At 25.3% G+C, this 19,455-nt stretch overlaps 1 protein-coding gene across 3 annotated transcripts in view; it reads left to right on the top strand.

The window, feature by feature from the left end:
• LOC122509866 (cyclic nucleotide-gated cation channel alpha-3) overlaps window positions 1–19,455 on the top strand; it is a 400,219-nt gene that overhangs the window by 346,150 nt on the left and 34,614 nt on the right. For all 3 annotated transcript variants that reach the window (XM_043624160.1, XM_043624159.1, XM_043624158.1), the window contains exon 10: window positions 17,172–17,324. In XM_043624160.1, the coding sequence (XP_043480095.1) occupies window positions 17,172–17,324 (153 nt within the window). The remainder of the gene's footprint in view (window positions 1–17,171; window positions 17,325–19,455) is intronic.

Below are 19,455 nucleotides of genomic sequence, written 5' to 3'. Positions count from 1 at the left end.
GCTGTAATATAGACTATTGTAATCATTACGAAAGAAAGTTTCTCCGTGTACTTATAATGCATTATATTCACGAACAAAATTTAATCTGTAACTTTAAATATGATTTACTTCACTCATTTCATAAAGTATGCACAATATTGAAACGAGGAGGAAAGTAACAACGTGTTATTACTTTCCTCCTCACTCTCTTTTTCAACAAAAAAGTTAAAATTACACAAAAGTATTACACGTAATTTAAAAATACACTGTTACAACTTAAAGACAGATAATTAAGCTACAAAAAAACGAAATGCACATTTTATAAAAGATAAAACTGTGTAATTAAAAAAATATGAGGTTTTGAAAATTTAAACGAAAACTTACTTTTGACGTATTTTTGTAACGTCATATCACTAGCGGACCTAACCTAACCGGAAATTCTCTTGCACACTATGGAGAAGTTGTAGGGGGCTCTACTGATTAAAAAAAAATTTTAATTTTATATATCGGCTAATTTGTTTAAAAGATATATAAGCGTTGTTACTTTTCTCCTCTGTTACTTTCCTCCTCGGTCTCCCTCACTCTATTATTGATCTGATCAATGAAAAATACAGAGTTTTTAACGCTGATAGATTATGAAAAGCAGATGCATTTCTCATTACAAATCCCAGAGATCTCAAAGATTTAGAGATAACTTCGGAGATATGTTCATTATAATTGAGATCTTTACCAATCAATACCCCCAAATCTCGAACCTGAGTCACTCTATTCAATTCACTTGAACCTACAGTATAACTATATACAAAAAATGTGATTTTCCTTGCAAAGGAGATTACTACACTCTTATCTTTTTCTATAATGTTACCAATAACAGTCGGATAAATTATAGCCAATTTTTGTAATTTCTAATATGTGAATAGAAAAATGTATTTTTAGTTTTTTCTTCCTAGTAGCCAGGTAGTAGTAAATGTTACTACAAGTCAGGCGGATCAGTAGTCAAAAATTTATAAATAGTTGTAATTTTTCTATTAGTAGTAAAATTCGATTTTAGTCAGACAGAGTTATTTATATTTAATAGCAGTTGTAAAAGTCAATAGTAATCCAACAGAGTTGTTTTTTTATTTCTAAAACTAAAGTCATGTATGCAATTTTTTAATTAGTGGTAAAAGTCAGTTTCAGTCAGACCGGGAGTAACATGATTCTTTTTATGATTAAATTGGAAAAAAGCAGCATTTATGGCATTTTTCTTTTTGAATATATGAAAACTGTAATAAAAAGTAAATTTAAGTAGTGAAAGTACACATTAGTCAGACAGCGATCAACTCTCTCATTGTCAGTAAGTAGTAAAAATCGTTTTTAGTCAAACAGTAATTTTTAATTTACCAGTAGTATAAATATTTTTGTTTGAGATGCATCGCTGTTAATTTCTCTTTCCTTTTTTCTTTTTATCAGTGAGGAAAATTATTTATAACAGTGAAAAGCGAAAATATTGGACAAAATTATTCGTTCATAAATTTATTATTAAAATGAGTATCAGGGGAGAAACTTGTATTTAAATATATGATTTATTAGAAATTATGAAATCATTAGAGTTAGAAATACATCTTTTGAACTTTATTATACCATCAAGTATTAATATTTAATTGCCTTCTGCTTGAGGAGATTTTTTAATTTGCCATTTTTCAAAGTAAAACTCTAATGTAAAGTTTAAAAGACTAATATAAATTATAAATGCCCGCGCTTTTCATGTACAAACTAATCTGGAATTCTAATTTAAATTCTAAATTCACGTCTTGGTTGTCAATTATAAAGATGATTTTTGCTGAAAATTATTAAATAAAAATTCCAAAAATTTGACGAAGAGGAAGATTTAGCATCTTTTTTTAAACGAATTTCTTTTCAATCGTTTTAAATATTGAAATATAAAAACATCTTAACATTTTTAGACTTTAAAAAAATTTGATTCAAAACTGTCAGAACCACTTTGTATGATTTAAATATTTCTTTTTTACAGTTTTCTCGAAAGTATCAAATTAATACTAAAGTAAATCAAATTGATGACAAAAATGTGGACCAATTTTAGGTTTCATCCACATTTTTGGTATCAAATTATCAATTCGTTGAAATTTGATTCTTTGAAGCTAAAAGTCTTGTAAAAAGTAATTATTATCTGAACTTTATTATTCTTTTAGTGCACAGTTTTCTTGAAAGTATTAAATTGATACTAAAGTGGATCAACACAGTAAAAAGTAAATCTTAATTTAAGAGCTGCCTTAAATTCAACACTGTCTGGTATAATGTTAAAGGCTACGAAAAACGTGCGTAAATTCAACATTGACTGTCTTAAAAATGTTGCATCTTAATTTAAGGCAGCTTTCGTGCCTTAAAATAAGATTTTCTTTTTACTGTGAAATTAATGCCAAAAATTTAAATCAATTTTTTATTTGATCCACATTTTTGATATCAATTCGTTGCAATTTGATACTTTGAAGTTAATAGCGTGCATAAAAAAGAGAATATCTAAATGAAATTCGTAATGAAAAAGTTCTATAACTTTTCTTCTGCTAAAGGGAAAATTTGAATAAATTATTGAAAAGAAAAAAGTTTTCGCAGAATTTAAAATATTGCGCATCACTCTTTCTTGAAGCAAAAGAATATTTAAATATTTTATTCGAAACAGATCGTTTCGGTGATATTCTAACGACTCTACCGAACATTAATCACAAATAGCAGTGGGAGGGATAAGTTTAAGCTTCAAGTGTACTCGGCAAGACCACTTGAACTTACCACGCGGGAAAAACCTTCGAGAATGGAATGAAACCCCACCAAAAAAAAGAAGAGAAAAAGATTCTGAAATAAATCCAAAAGATACGCTGCAGTTACAGCCACCGTAACGGAGATTACCCTAATCATCCAAAAGACCAGCGATTTGCTTCCTTTTCTTCAATTTTTTCTCACAACTTTCATTTTTCTCTCTTTTTTTCACGTGAGACTATATATATAGTCCGTTATATTAAAGACGAAAGAATAATTTAAAATCTTGGCAATAAAAAAGTTGATGCATTTAAAAATGAAACTAAAGTTTAGAAGATGAAAAAAACTGAAAAATTGATATTCACAAAAAGGATTTTTACTAAGTTTTTTATTTTTCCGATATTAAAAAATTATAAAAAATTATGATTGTTTCTCTAAATCGGTATGAAAAGAACCGTCTCATCATGAGAAAAGTTGGAAATAAAACTGACATCATAATAGAAAAATGATAAAATACGACAATAAGGATAACACGACTCCTTATACGATTCTCAAGAATCATAAAATTTTTATTCAAAATTTTCATTTTACAGTCTCGTTATATTACTCGTTTCTCACTATAAAGAATTGTTTATTAGAAACACTTACAAATAGTAAGAAATAATAAAATAATAAAATAATAAAATTTTTCAAGAAATTGCAACCAAACAAATCTTTTTTGTTTTTAATCAGACAGCGATTTTAATTCTTGTAGGGGAGAGTGGGGCAAGACGAGGTACTTAAGGTTTAAAGCGCAAAAAAACGAAAATTATCGAATACATATTTTATTATTTTATTTAATAACCATCTTTGGGAATCAGTCTTTAGTAATAAAGGCGCACAAAGGCCATTTGTTTCTTAAAAAAGCTTATAATTAATAATATTGAAAAAATTGCAAATCTCCCCATCTTGCCCCACCGGCGGGTAAGATGGGGTACCCGTAGGGGTAAGATGGGGTACTAACAAAAAACAACCTATTTCTGTCGACAAATTTCACAAGTAAAGGTTGCATCTTCATCTTCATGCATAACTGCAGTGAGCCCATTGGCCGCAGACAAAAAAAGCAGGCCAGCCTTCATTTGAGTCTAAATAATAACCATTACAATAGAGACAAGGTGTATTTTCCACTTTACCATCGCTAATTGATGATTTAACCTGACAAGCTTTTTTCTTTTTGGTCACTCTTATTTTATTCAGTCTTGATTTTAGTAGTTTTCTTAACTTCTCTTATTTCTCTTTTTTTTTTAATTTGTGAACCCCGTCTTGCCCCACTCTCCTCTACCCCATCTTGCCCGCACCTACGAAATTGAATAAAACGATTAATTACTACAATTTACGATTCAACAAAGAAAAAAACATATGCCTTCCTTCTTCTGTAACTCTTGCCAGTTATAAAAAATTTTATATAGTTCATTAACTGTTATTATTATAAATAATAAACACCTCCTTGCGACCGGATATTTTAATTAAAAATTATAATTTAATTATTAGCATCTAATCCGTTCGTTAGTTCACTTTCCTGCAATTTAACCCCAAACAACTCGACTAACCAAACAACACAACACCACCAAGACAATTCATACTCAAGTTGTGGAACTTTCCCGCCAAGACGACGTTGACGCTTAGACGTTGAAAACAGAGAGAAATGTGAAACGATTACCCACGACGCCAAAAGAAATATTCCCTGTGGAAGAGGTTCAAATACACTAAACAACACCCCAATTAAACACACAATTTAACAACACCTCTCTTTATTAACACCAAAGAATTACACTCTTTCGCGTAAACGAACATTCTTAAAAGCACGCCGGTAAACGAATGAATAAATAATATCATAACTGCTTGTAACGAATTTGTCAGCTGAGACGCCGGTATTCCTGTCCTTGTCCTAAGGTCACGCAAATCTGATAAATCCTTCCTTGTCCCTCAAACGACGGAAAATCACCTGTAAATAAATTCGGCCCTGGTCGCTATCAATCGTGGAAACTCGTCACCACGCCTTATTTTCATCACATACAGTGAGCCGCAACCAAAAACAAATAAACTTTGGAAATTTAAGAAAGAGATACCAACTAACACATTTACTTTTCCGACACAGACAAACCGCTATTATCCCAGTAACAAATGCCTTGTTACATCCTAAAAAAGTGAAAAAATGACAAGAAAATCGTCAAAAATAGTTTTTTTAGTAAAACAGATAAAAGATTTGTTCTCATGGCTTTTAGGTTTTGTAAACAAGAAACTATCGTCTCGGTGCAGTATTATGTAAAATATAATCGCGATTGGTTAATTCGTTTGTTAAATAAGGCCGGTACCCCGTCTTGCCCCACTCTCCCCTATTGTCAGTAAGTAGTAAAACGTAATTTTAATCGGACAGAGTAAGTTTCTTTTTGCAGTAGTGTAAGTTCTTTTTAATCAGACAGTTATTTCAAATCAGAAGGTAAAATAATACCTAATCATAAAATATTATATCTGTAAAAAACAGAAAAAAGTTTAAACTCATTTACTTTCAAATTGAGAAGTTAAAGAAAGTTAATGACAGACACTTTGGTTAAATTTTCGTAGAATTTGATAATATTAGTAGTGAAAGTCCGCTTTAGTCAGACTATATTTTTATTTTTGAATTTTTAATAATCAGTAGTAATCATTTTTATAAATAATTTTTAACAAATACCGTATTCTATTTTTTTTTGTTGAATTAAGTAGTGTTTTCTCAGTGAACTATTATATTAAATAAATAAATTGAAATAAATAAATACAAAATAAGTATAAATAAATAAAAAATCGTAAAAAATATATAAAAAGGAGAAAAATTTAAATAAAATAAAAATTTTTCTTTGGTATATGTATACCAGGTATTAAATTTATCAAAAGAGAAAATAATAACGTTAAAAAAAGCACTTCGACGTATAACATTCTGTAATAAAATTTAAAATGCAAGTTACCCTCTTTTATTGTCATGTTATAAAAATTGTCATTAAATTCATGTGAACGGTCATTATACATATATGTAGATAATTCCCTTGTGAGTCAGAAAAGTCCCTCGTTTCAGAAATGTCTATTTAAAAAAAATCTCTTTTAAAGTTCTTAAAAACGGAATTATTCCCCATTTTTTTGTTTTTATTTCAAAAGAAAAAATTATTATAAATTATTTCATAATTTCAATTTTTAAATATTTATTTTCCTCATTTAATTATAACTCTTCATTTGTAAAATTCACTTTGAAGAGTAGTCTGATTTCATTTTTGTGAAAAAAAATTGATGAGAGCAAAAATATTTCTGCGTAAACGATGTAAAATATGAAAAATAAAATACAATATTTCAGTTGTTAAACATTATACCTAAAAGCAGAATTTTCTAATAAAATAAACGCGTTGAATTTAATATTCCAAGTTAATATCATCAGCATGTCGGGTAAAACTGTCATTTCTACCAATGAAGAAGGCGGAAATGAACATCCTCTGTGACAGTGATATATAAATAATAATCACAAACATTATATATTTGATTTAAAATCAACAAACTGTCAAAATCGAAAATTTCTCGTTTAATAAACTTTCGATTGCATTCCCTTTAATACAATAGATATATATGTCCTTTTACAAAATTGATAAAACAGAATTTATTCACATATTTTGATAAAATTACAGGCAATATTAATAAAATACTTTTAAAAAATCTGACTTTTTGAAAATTATTTAATTTCATTTTTTTCAATTATTTTTTTCATGCAAAAAAATAAATTTCTTTGGGAAATAGACAGACTTCTGACAAGTGAAAAATCACCGAGCGATGAATAGGAAAAAAATAGGGAATCTGATTTGAAAAAAAGGGAGAGTAGAGAAAAAAAAATTGAAGACGTAGTCTATAAGAATATCGGAATAATGTGAATGCCATGATCGGCTCTTTCTCTCTTTCATTCGATATGCGTCGAATCATTTTGAATTCTCGCCTCGACGCACCCGAAAAGGTTTTTTTTCGCGAACAATGCCTCTTCGTCATATTCCTCTGACTTTAGCGGTTTCTATTCTAATTCTTTGGCAATTTATTATAGTTTCGATATTCGAATAAGAAAATAAAATAAATGAGTGAAACTGTAATGAGAGAAAAATTAATAAATGACTGTTTTTGTTATAAATCCATATGAAATAATAACTGTCTGACTAAAATCGACTTTTACTAACTATAATAGAAAAATTATAACTATTTATAGATTTTTGTCTACTGATCCGTTTGACATAAATTAATATTTACTACTAAATAATTACTTGGAAGAAAACTAAAAATTAATTTTTCTATTGCCGAATTAGAAATTACAAAAAATTGGCTGAATTTATCCGACTGTTATTGACAACACTCCGATGAAAAAATAACTGACTGACTAAAATTGACTATTACCATTCACTAACAATAAGAAATTTAAAATCGCCAGTTTGACTAACATAACTATTTTTACTATTGCAACAAAATAACAAATATTTTATAGATTTTCAGATCATTTTTGCCCGAATATGAAAACGGGTAATTTTACAAAATTATTAAACGTCTGACTAAAAATACGTTTTTCTACTGAACTAGAAATTACAAAAAGTTGACTAGATTTTATTTGACTGTAATTGTAATCAAAAACATGTAAAAAAAATTGATTGACAAAAATCAACTTTAATATTTTACTAACAATACGAGAACTAAAGTCACTGTATGACTAAAAACTGGTTCCCGACCATTTTACCGAATAAAAAATTTACTGAATGACCATTTTACCGCAAGCTCGTTTTCCCGAAAACCATTATACCGAATTGACAAGATCCCGAAAAAAATAAATGATTGCAATAAATGGACACTTTTGTAAGTAAAAATTTATAAAATGGATAAAAATACTACAATTTCAGTATAAATGTTAGGCTCAAAAGCCGAAAACGGCCAATGGCCTGAAAAAACAGCCAAACCTAGTTTTGGCAAGTGCAGTTTTGCCAAAACTACCCAGGCGGAAAAGTCGGACGAATGTCGGAATTTACAACCGGCTGGGATCCGCGCCCGTACAGACCGCAAGTACCGACGGTCTGTACCGATTCGGATCTGAAAAAGCAACCGGCGCGGTACAGATTATGCTCCGACTGTCGGAACCGTCTTCCCACTATTGTCAGTACTGGCTCGGTACTGGATTTCTTCCGCCGGCGGATCTTATTCTTCTGCGGCGTCGGAAGAATGACGGATATGTTGAGTCTGTACTGGCTCGGTACTGGGGCGGATCCGACTGCGGATCTCGTCATTTATTGTCACATTATAAATTAAATAATTATTACAAGTAATTGCATTATTTTAGAAAATAATTATTAATAAATGAATCTAATCAATATATTAAGTAATTATTTATTGAGACTTTTTTAAAAATTAAATAATTAGAAAAATTCGTTATTAATTAATATTATATATTATTAATTAATAATATCTCAATAATAATTGAATAATTGTTTCTCAATACAATATTAATGAAGGTAATGATATTAATAATTTTAATTAATATCTCAATAATAATAAATTTATGGTTATTGATATATTAATATTAATATTGATAATTTATTATTTATTCTCAATAATATTAATGTTAATTAATAATATATAAAATTAATTAATAATATCTTAATAATAATAAATTTATTATTATTGAGATATTAATTAAAATTATTAATATTATTACGTTTAATATTATTATATTGAAAAACAATTATTCAATATATGGATTATATAATAATAAAAATATAACAAGTTTCTTTTTTAACGAAATATTGAAATAGTCCTAAATATACATTCAATAAAGTATTAAAAATATAGCGGTATCATTGACGCGTAGTAATTCTACAAGTTTTTTTTCAGCTTGTGACACTTGAGAGTATTTAAGATTTGAGAGTCCCATGCGAGCGTAGCATAGTGGTTAGCGTGCGAGATTTCGGTGCGTAAATATTCGGTTAGGCGTAGGTTCGTACCTCCAAGCGTTAGGATTTTTCAAATGTGTATGTAATAAAAAATTGCGTTTAAGTGTATAAAAAAATAAAAAAAATGTGTAAAGTGAACTGTCAATGAATTGTCATTAGTATTTATCTTTTGCAATTAATTATTATTTTTTTATTGATATTTGTTGAAATTATCATTTGGATCCGATCCGGTTGTTAGTTGGTAGAATGCCAGCGCTCGGCTGGCTATTGAATGAAAAATCCACGGTCGGTAGAGTGCCAGGTCCCAGCCGGTTGAATTATACACGGAACGGCTTCTCCCGGCCGGTCAGCGGGCGGTAGAATGCCAGTTCCGAGCCGGTTGCCAGCGCGCTCCTGGCCTAGTCACTATTCGGTAGAATGCCCGTTCACATTCGGTTGGCAGGCGGTTCCGAGCCAGTACAGTTACACCGGCGTCAGTACGGGCTAGGATCCGCGCCGGTTGGAAATTTCCGCCTGGGTATGAGAATATTATTATAAAACACGAAGAAACCGACCACTCCAAGTCGAAGACTCGGGGTGATCGCTTTCTTCGTGTTTTATGATAAATTTAATATGACAGAGTGATAAAATCATTATTTTATACCTAATATAAGAATATTGTAACTATAAATTCAAATTTTCAAAGATTTTAAATTGAAACCTTTTCAAATTTCAATTATTTCTAAAAATTCACGGTATAATTGCTTCCATTAAAATTTTTAATTTGAAGTGAAATTAATTTTTTAATCAATTTTTATTAGAAAATTTTTCGAGAATTCAATTATTTAAATACAAAAATAAATAATTTATTAAATAATTGAATATTTCTTAAAATTGAATTTTTATGAAGAATTTTATCAAAATTTTTAAAAATAATTGAATTCTTTCGGCGAATTTAAAAAAAAAATGTTTAAGAATAAATGCAATTTTCTATCATTTTATTTAAAATTATATAAAAAGTAATTGAAATTCTGCCATAAGCTTTTGTTATTTATAAAAATAATTGAATTCTTGCAACGAATTTTATTAAAAAATTTCTCAAAGAATTGAATTCCTGTGAAGAATTTTATTTGTGAAAATAATTGAATCCCGGAGAAAAATATTGTTATTTATGAAAATAATCAATTTCTTGTAAAGATTTTATTCAAATTTTTGAAAATAATAATTGAATTTCTCAGAATTTTTAAAAATTTTTCAAAAAAAATAAATTCCATTAAAAAATTGGAAATAATTGAAATCTGATGAAGAATTTTATTAATTTTTTTTTAAATAATTGAATTCCTGTGAAAATGTTTATTTTTGAAAAGAATTGAATTCTTGAGAAGAATGTTATTTCTTACGAAAATAATTGAATTATTTCAAAGATTTTTACAAACAATTTTGCCAATAATTTTATTCCAAGGAAGAATGTTATATTTTACGAATATAATTGTATTCTATGGTTAATTTTATTATAATTTTTGAAATTTAAAATAATTCAATTTTCGGGAATAATTTTGTTATTTATCGACATAATTTAATTCTTTCGAAGAAAAATTATTTATGTAAATAATTGAATTCTTGGGCAGAATTTTATTAGAATCTAAAAGAATAATTGAATTATTTCAAAAATGTTCAATTAAAATTCTATTTTAAATAATTGATTTTCTTTCGAACAATTTTATAAAAATATTTGAAACCAATATTTTATGAAAATAATTGAATAGTTTCTAAGAATTTTATTAAAATTTTCAAAAATAATTGAAATCCTTGAGAAGAATTTTATTATTTATGAAAATAATTGAATTATTGCTAAAAATTTTATTAAAATGTTTGAAAAGAATTGAATTTCGGTGAAAAATTTTGTTATTTTTGAAAATAATTGAATTCTTTATAAGAATTTTATAAACATTGTTTTAAATAGTTGAATTTTTTTAAAATATAGGGTAAGTGCGGGTATAGTCGGACAGTACTAGTAGTCGGACACTTTAATGTTTTTTGGCAAATAAATAATAATGCATTGTGATAATTACTTTAAAAAGTATACAAAACGAATGTGTGAAGTTTATATTTTATTAAAATAGTGTTATTTTCGAAAATAATTAAACAAGAAATATTTTATTTAATGTTTTAAAAATCATGGTGTCCGACTATAGATACAGCCATTTTCGAGTAGCGCGATGAGTGGCACAAAGTTTTGTTGATAATTAATCATAAATATTAAAACTTATAGGGTTTAAATATTATATTAATAACTTCTAATATGCTTTAATTCCATTTTCCAGTAGATAGCAATTAAAAAATTATCTTTTTCACTTTATAAATTCAAAATATCTGACAGATGTCCGACTATAGAAACAAGGGGAAAAAAGTGTCCGACTACTAAAGCATTCGTAATTTTTTATTAAAATGTTTATATTTTATTAAATACTCAACTATTTGTAACAAATTTATATGATTTTTAATCCTGAAGAACTTCTTTAATTAATAATGTGCTTATAAACACAGTAGATATTTGCTATTTCAAGAAAAAAAGCATAATTTAAGATTGTATCCTTAAGTGTCCGACTACTAGTGCATTTACCCTATTAAATATTATGAAAATTTTATTTATAATAATTGAATACTTGTGGAAAACTTTATTTGTGAAAATAATTGAATTTTTCGATTAATTAATTTAAAATAGTATTAAAAATAATTGAAATTCTTTAATGAGTTTAATTATTTCTGAAAATAATTGAATTCTTGCTTAGAATTTTATCAAAAAAAAATTTTTTTAAATTGATATTTCCATGAATAATGTTATTATTAGTGAAAGTATTTGAATTATTGTGAATAATTGTATAAAAATGTTGTTAAATAATTGATTTTTTCGAAATATTTTTGAAAATGCTATTCTAAATTAATTGAATTCCTGTGGAAATTTTATTATTTATGAAAATAATTGAATTTTGGATGAATTTTATTAATTCTTTTGCGCAATTTTTTTTAAAATAATTGAATTTGGAATATTTTTTGAAAACAATACGAGAATTGAAGTCGCTGTCTGACTAGAAACTACTATTACTACTGCAGCTAAAAAGCTAATTTTTTCCATGATAATATTTTATTCCATATAATATTTATTAATTATTAATTATATAAATTACGAAATTGTATAAATTACATAGATTTATTTATTATAATTATAACAAAATACAAAGAAATACAATAATTGAGAACGCCATGTCTGACCAAATTAAACTTTCCCCACTGATTCATTCGAAACTATGTAATAAAATTAACCGGAAAAGTTAAATTTCGAAAACAGTTTGAGTTTCCCGAGTACTTTATACTGTATTTATCAAAATCTATAAAGTGGAAATATGAATAAAATTTTCAAACTCTTGTAAAATATTTTACAACGAAATTAACACCAAGAAAATTTGAGATTAAAATACAAATATTAAATTTTCGCTTATTGATGAATATAAATATATTACGAAAAGAACTGATATCGAATTATTTTCCCTATAAATTCACTTTTGAAAAATAAATATCATCTGGAAAATATTCAGAAAAGATCTAATTTTTATTTTTCAATTTTCTCACGAGAGGTGTATTGAACGTAATTAATTTATAGGTTTTTAAATCTTTTAGTTTCTCTCTTACAAATATGTAACTAGAACGGAGGAATAAAATTTTAGACCCATTTATTGATTTTCCACCTTTTTCAATATTAAAATAGACTTTGGATAAAATAAGGCATTCTCGAATTACATTATTGGAAAGTCTGCTTTTTTTCATCGTATTTTGCAATAAAATTACAAGTCATGTTTAGAGTAGGCATTAAATTACACAGAACAAAAACAAAATTAGAAGTTGAAATTCTATATAAAATTATCCTCTCAAATATTTAAATTAATTTATTATTATTTTTTTTTTTTTTGTAAAACGAAGAAAATTTTTTAGTTTTTTATAATTTACATTATATTTTTTAATTTTTTAACCCCAACTTTTTATTATATTAATTTATTAATTTCAAAAATAACCAAAAATAGTAATAAATATGTTATTAATTTATTTTAGAAATAACCAAAAAATCTAATAAATATTTTATTAACTTTTTTATTTTAAAAAGTAAAATAAGTAAAATAATAATAAAAGTAAAATAAACAAAATATCTCATAAATATTTTTTCTCTGCGACAACAACTTTTTTCATAATATTACAAAATGAAATTATGTATTCCAAAGGACCGTAAGTTTTCTTCGTTTTACAAAAAAATACAAGTATTTTTTCCCCATCTCGTGAAATTAAAACAATATCTCGAGACTTTAAAAAAAATAAAAGAATTCAAAGAGGAATACGAATCACATCTCGTTACCTTGTATTCTTTTCTTTTTATTTTTGCATTCAATTTCTCCTTCAGCAGTCCTATAGTAAAGTGAATTCGATTCCGAGTGATACCAAGTACGTTCGGGATTCGCAAAAATCAACGAAAACAATTTACATGAATTGGAATTTATTTTATCCCCACGTCAATACTAGTCTTTGATTTCAGAAAAAAAAATTTTTTAAATTCAATTTATATTACTCGCGTTTATATTTGATTTTCGTCATATGGTTTATAAAATAAATAATAATAATAATAATAATAATAGAATTGCAAATAAGCGGAAAATAAATAATAATTAATGATATGCTCTTTTATTGAAAAAAAAAAAAATATATATATATATATATATAATAATGCATTTTGTGCTAATCTTTCATTAGTCATATACACATTTCTCGTCCAGTTGTAAATTAATTATTCATTTTCAGCAGACTATAATTTATGACTTTTTCTTTTTGGTCAAAAGACGATTTTCTCATTTTTAATTAAAACATTTTTTTATAATTCCTTTTCCCTCACGAAGAAAAGTATTTATTTTTCATTATACTCTCTGGATTGGACATTTTAAAAAAGCTATTTTTACCTTTGTCAAACGGAATGTTTAATGACCTCATTATGCTTTAATAAATTGATTTTTTGATGGAATTACATAGTTATAGAACTATAATAAAATTTTTGCAAAGATTTAATTAAATTAATCAATTAAATGTGAATGAAAGTTTTCCAAAGAATTCAATTATTTGCAATAATTTTAATAACATTCTTTGGAAAATTTCAATTTTTAAATAATTTCCGATTCAAATTATACTTATATTATACTTATTATTTAATTAGGGTCAGTTGGGGTAAATAGAAACAGATTTGCTAAGTTTCACCAATCACATAAGTTTTTTTTTAATCGGAATGCTTTCGGTTTTTTTGTGTATTGAGTTATTATTTCACTTCCGTGGAACAATTTTATGGGGTAGTAAAAAATATGGGTATCAATAAATCGCAATAATCAACTGTTTTTATTTACCCCTAAATTTTTAAACTTTGCTAAAATTTAAGGGTAAATATTTTGTTGTACCTAGTATTAATAAGAGATAATTATAAATTTTAGTATGAATTTTTAGTTTATTTTTTTCCAACACAGTAAATCGTGAGATATTAAAAAGTGTTGCAGATTAAATTAACACCAAAAAAGATTAAAATAATCAATTTTGGTGTTATTTTTTACAAAGAAAGGAATTTTAGTTCATTAATTTTTTTTATAACTATAAAACATGAAGATATCGATAACGACGAGTCTTTGACTTGGAGTGATTGATTTCTTTATATTTTATAATAATTAAAGATGACCAAGTAATAAAATCATTATTTTATATTATAAGAATATCTTCTCTTCTTCAAAATTATTTTCATTATTTCAATTCAATTATTTTCAAAAATTTTTAACTACAATTTTACTTTATATCTATTATTTTTAATAATTTTCAAAAAAGTTCTTTGGCAATTTTCAAATCCATTTGTTTACAATATTAACAATTTCACAAAATTTCAATTATTCCTAAATTCTTTAATTAAATGCGTTTAAATGTTCTTGAAAGCAATGTTTTGTCGTTTTTTAAAATTAGTGAGCCATCCTTCGCTAGCTGCAAAACCTTCTATTCCAAGGGAGATGGCAAATGACTTTGCTTTTTCTTTAAGCAACGTCCCTCCCACAAGAATATTTTTATCTCTACACTGCGTAAACCACTCGACTAAACATTTCTCTAAATTGGGAAATTCACATTGGCGAAACCTTTTTTTTGATCCTTTTACATTGAGTCCAATTATTTGATCCTTGTTTTTTAAAATATTTGAAAGTGTCGACGGTAAAATACCAAATTGTTTGGCAACATCTTTTTTTGTTGCTCCACTTTCTACCACTTCAATAAGTTTTTTCTTTTCGGAAATGGATAAACATTTATTACTTCTGGGAAACATTTTAAACGATATCAACCGAGGCAAATATCAAACTGAATTAAGAAATTACTGAGCTCTGTGAGCTCTCTTTGTCATCAGGTAATTAGGTATTTTGACAAGTGGAACAATACAATAGCGTTTATTAAGAAGAAAATATTTTCAAAATATGTATACATCAAGAAAAGTTCAAATTATAGAGAGTTTGGTTCGGATAAATTCAATTTATAGAGAGAGAATAGACAAATTTCACCAAAAGCTACTTTTAATTATCGAGAGTATATAAAACCATTGTTTTCTTTCAATTTACCGAAAGTTTTTCAAGGGACCAGCATCTTACTTCAATTTATCGAAAGATTCAATTTATCAAGAGTGTAATTATCGAGAGTCAACTGTATATTGCTTTTAATATTCAATTATAATCTAAAATTTGAACTGAAATTCATTTTTATGAAATGAAAATCAATTTTTATTAGAAAATTCTACAAGAATTTAATTATTTAAATGCAAAAGTAAATAATTTATTGAATAATTGAATGTTTCTTAAAATTCAATTCTCATGAAGAATTTTTAGTAACAAATTTTTAAATAATTGATATCTTTTGTCGAATTTTATTAAAACTTGCATGAACATAATTACTTTTTCAAGGAATTCAATTATAATTGTATGAAAAATAATTGAAACGCTGCGATCAGTTTTATGAAAATTTTCAAATTCATTCGTTTACAATTCAATTTTACAAAATTTTATTTATTCAGAAATTCTGCAATTAAATATATATTGAAAAATAAAAACTCGATATAATTTCAATAAAAATCCTATTAAATTTTTAAAAAGAATTAATTCTACAGAATTTTTTATTAAAAATATAAAAAATTAAGAATTTCAATGATTTTAGTTTGAAACTTTTTCAAAATTTAATTATTTCTAAAAATCCACGTTATAAATGCTTTTAATATTTAATTATAATCTAAAATTCTAACTGAAATTCATTTTTAAAACCATTTTTATTAGTAAATTCTACGAGAATTCAATTATTTAAATACAAAAATAAATAATTTATAAATTTCATGTTTCTTGAAATTAAACTGCCATAAAAAATGTTATCAACAAATTTCTTAAATCATTAAATTCTTTGGACCATTTTTAATAAAAGTTTTAAGAATAATTACATTTTTCGAGGATTTCTATTAAAATTGCATTAAAAATAATTGAAATTCTGCAATTAGTTTTATTATTTATTAAAATAATTGAATTCCTAAAAGAATTTTATTATTTATAAAAGTAATTGAATCCCTGTAAAAAAGTTATTATTTATGAAAATAATTGAATTATTGCGAAGAAATTTATAAAAAAAATTTTAAAAAATTTAATTCCTGTAAAAAATTTTATTATTTATGAAAATAATTGAATGTTTGCGTAGAATTTTATTTAAAGTTTTTTTAATAATGGAATTTTTTTGGAAAATTTTATTGAAATAGTAGATATTGAAAATCATTGAATTTTAGAAAACTTTTGAAACTAATTGAAATTTTGACAAGAATTTGATTAAAATTTTGTAAAATAATTGAATATCAGAGAAGAATTTTATTATTTATAAAGAGAATTGAAATTCGTTGAATTTTTACAAATCGTTGACTTTGGTGTTTTATTTAAAGTAAAATTTCATTCATAGTTAAAAATAACACTAAAATAGATTATTTTTATCCTTTCTGGTGTTAATTTAATCCTAGAGGGATTAAACTGTTGCAAATTATTTTAATCCATTCTGGTGTTATTTTAACACCTCTCGTTTAACTGTGAAATAGGAGTCAAAAAAGTGAAAGGGTGTCTTCTTTGATTTTCAATTTTTTATACAATAGAAAATATTTTTGTATATACTGCTGCTAATTGACAAACGGAAAATGGGAAAATACTTTATTATCAACAAATTTGATAAAATTTTATTAAATTCAATTAATTTTAATATAATTTTCATTAAATTCATGAAAAAAATTTAATTATATTTTTCAAAAGTTTTTAATAAAATTATTCGAAACCCGAAGAAGATTAAAGAAAAAGAAATAAAAAACGGATGTAAAATGAAATATGAAAATTTAATTAAATTTTGTTAATTTTATAGATAAATTGAAGGCGGAGATTGCAATTAATGTTCATCTGGATACGTTGAAGAGGGTGGAGATTTTTCAAAACACGGAGGCTGGCTTCCTGTGCGAATTGGTTTTAAGGCTACGACCCGTACTCTTCTCACCTGGTGACTATATTTGTCGAAAAGGTATTTAACAAACAATTTTCAACTCTTCTTTGCTTTTAAATTTAAATTCATTAATTTAATTCTCCCTTTTAAATTTAATCCGCAAAAATTATTTTTAATCAAAAAAATTAATCCTTTCTTCTAATTTAATTAAATATTTAACAAAATTTTATATTTTTTTTTATTTCAATTTAATTACAATTTATTTATTTAACTAAGTTACAATTTAATTCAAAATTATCTTCAATGAAAGAATAAATTCTTTTTTCTAATTTAACTAATAATTTAACAAAATTTTCAATTTTTTCTATACTTAAATTATTTCATTGAAATTTAATTAAAAATTATCTTCAACCAAAGAATAAATTCTTTTCTTATATTTGGATAATTTTTTTCCGTCTTTTGAAATAAACCAAAATAAATTTTTTATACAAGAAAGAAAGAATTTTTTTCGATTATAATTTTATTTTCCATTTTATTGAATTAAAGATTCGTGATTTGTAATCTTGGCAAATAAAATATTCTATTTTTTTCGTTTCTAGAGTGAAAAAGCTTTTAAAAGGAAAACTCAGGAGCTTTGAATTCATCGCTTTAAAAGCGTAGCAATCAATCTATGTACAGTTTGCATTCGCAGGACATACATTAAACAAATCCAGCAATAGTACTAACTGATTGTATAATTGCTTGATTTTCGGGGAAATAGATAGAGAAAAAAAGTCGAAATAAATTTCACAAAGAAACAATAAAAATAGTAACAATAACAATAATAATAATAATAATTATAATAATAATTATATTAAAATAAGTAACAATAATAATAAGAATAATAACAATTTTATACTATTATATTACTCAATTTTAAGAAAAATATAATTATACTTAAAATATAAAATTTAAACAACTAAGAAAAATGATGAAATTCAACATTTTTTTTCAAAGAGAGACTATCAATTAATTTCATTTAATTAAAGGAAAATTATTGTTTCAGTGGAAAGACTTTTTTTCTTATTTATTTATATTTTCAATGATGAATAACGACAATACATATGGGAAAAAATTGAGAGCAAAAAAAATTAATAAATAAAAAAAAAGAAAACTTTAATAATAACGCGATATCAACCAAACTGTGAGGGGGTTTTTCATTTGAAGTAAAATTGTTTGCATCGGGAAAACGTTGGCGAGAGTTAATTGTGTACTTTTCTCGTTGTTTTCCAATGTGTTGAATAAATTAAATATCAACAGCCGCAAAAGAAATTAAAATCATGAAAAAGAAATTAATTAATTATATTCTCAAATAAAGGAATAATTTATATTTATTCCTTTCTTTTGTCAAGAATTTTTAGAAAGTAAAGAAAATATATTTTAAAAAATAACTAAATTGGGAAAAAATAAGTGTATTCGATATGTAATTTTTTGATTATTTATTAGTATTATTTAATTTATTATTATTAGGGGAGAGTGGTCCTAAGTTGGCCGCCTAAGCAAATTGGTCGAAAATATTAACAAAATGAAATTTAATCACCTCGGCAAGTATATATTAGTGTTCAGAGATCGTTTTGCTATAATTTTGTGGTATTTAGAACGTTATAGAATGGCTTTTGTAGTCTTAATACAATAAATAGTGAAAAGCTGCATTTTGGACATTTCAGAAATAGCGGTTTAATAACATTATTCGTAACAATTCACTCTTTTTGAAAATTAAAAAAAAAATTCTTTTTTCTGCTGTAAACAAATCCGTTTTTTCAAATATCTGTGTTCTTATACGTTTATCTATTTAGAACAGTGAACTTCAACATCAAATATAAAGTACAATTCGCAAAATATATTTACCTATTTGGTCAACAAGAATATGATTGAAAAAAATCCCAAAAAAAAACAGTAACTATATTTTTTTTCTTTTTTTACGCCAAAAAATCGAATTTACTCAATTTCCACATTCTTTCTCAAACCAAAAAAATGTACCCAATTTATTTATATCGCAGATCACGTATACGCCATAAAAGCAATCACGTTTTGACCAAAAACTGTAAAATACTTGAACTAAAATTTTCCTCTCTCTCTCAAAAAAAAAAAAAAATACACCGAGAAAATTCTTTATATTCTTCAATATTTCTTCCTTTCTCTCTGTGTCACAGAGAAAAAAAACAGTAAA

This window comes from Leptopilina heterotoma, unplaced genomic scaffold, assembly GCF_015476425.1.
Source record: "Leptopilina heterotoma isolate Lh14 unplaced genomic scaffold, ASM1547642v1 Lhet_63, whole genome shotgun sequence".
In the NCBI taxonomy this organism is placed as follows: Eukaryota; Metazoa; Arthropoda; class Insecta; order Hymenoptera; family Figitidae; genus Leptopilina; species Leptopilina heterotoma.
Note: the sequence above shows the minus strand (reverse complement) of the source record. Positions and strands in the feature narration are given on the sequence as shown.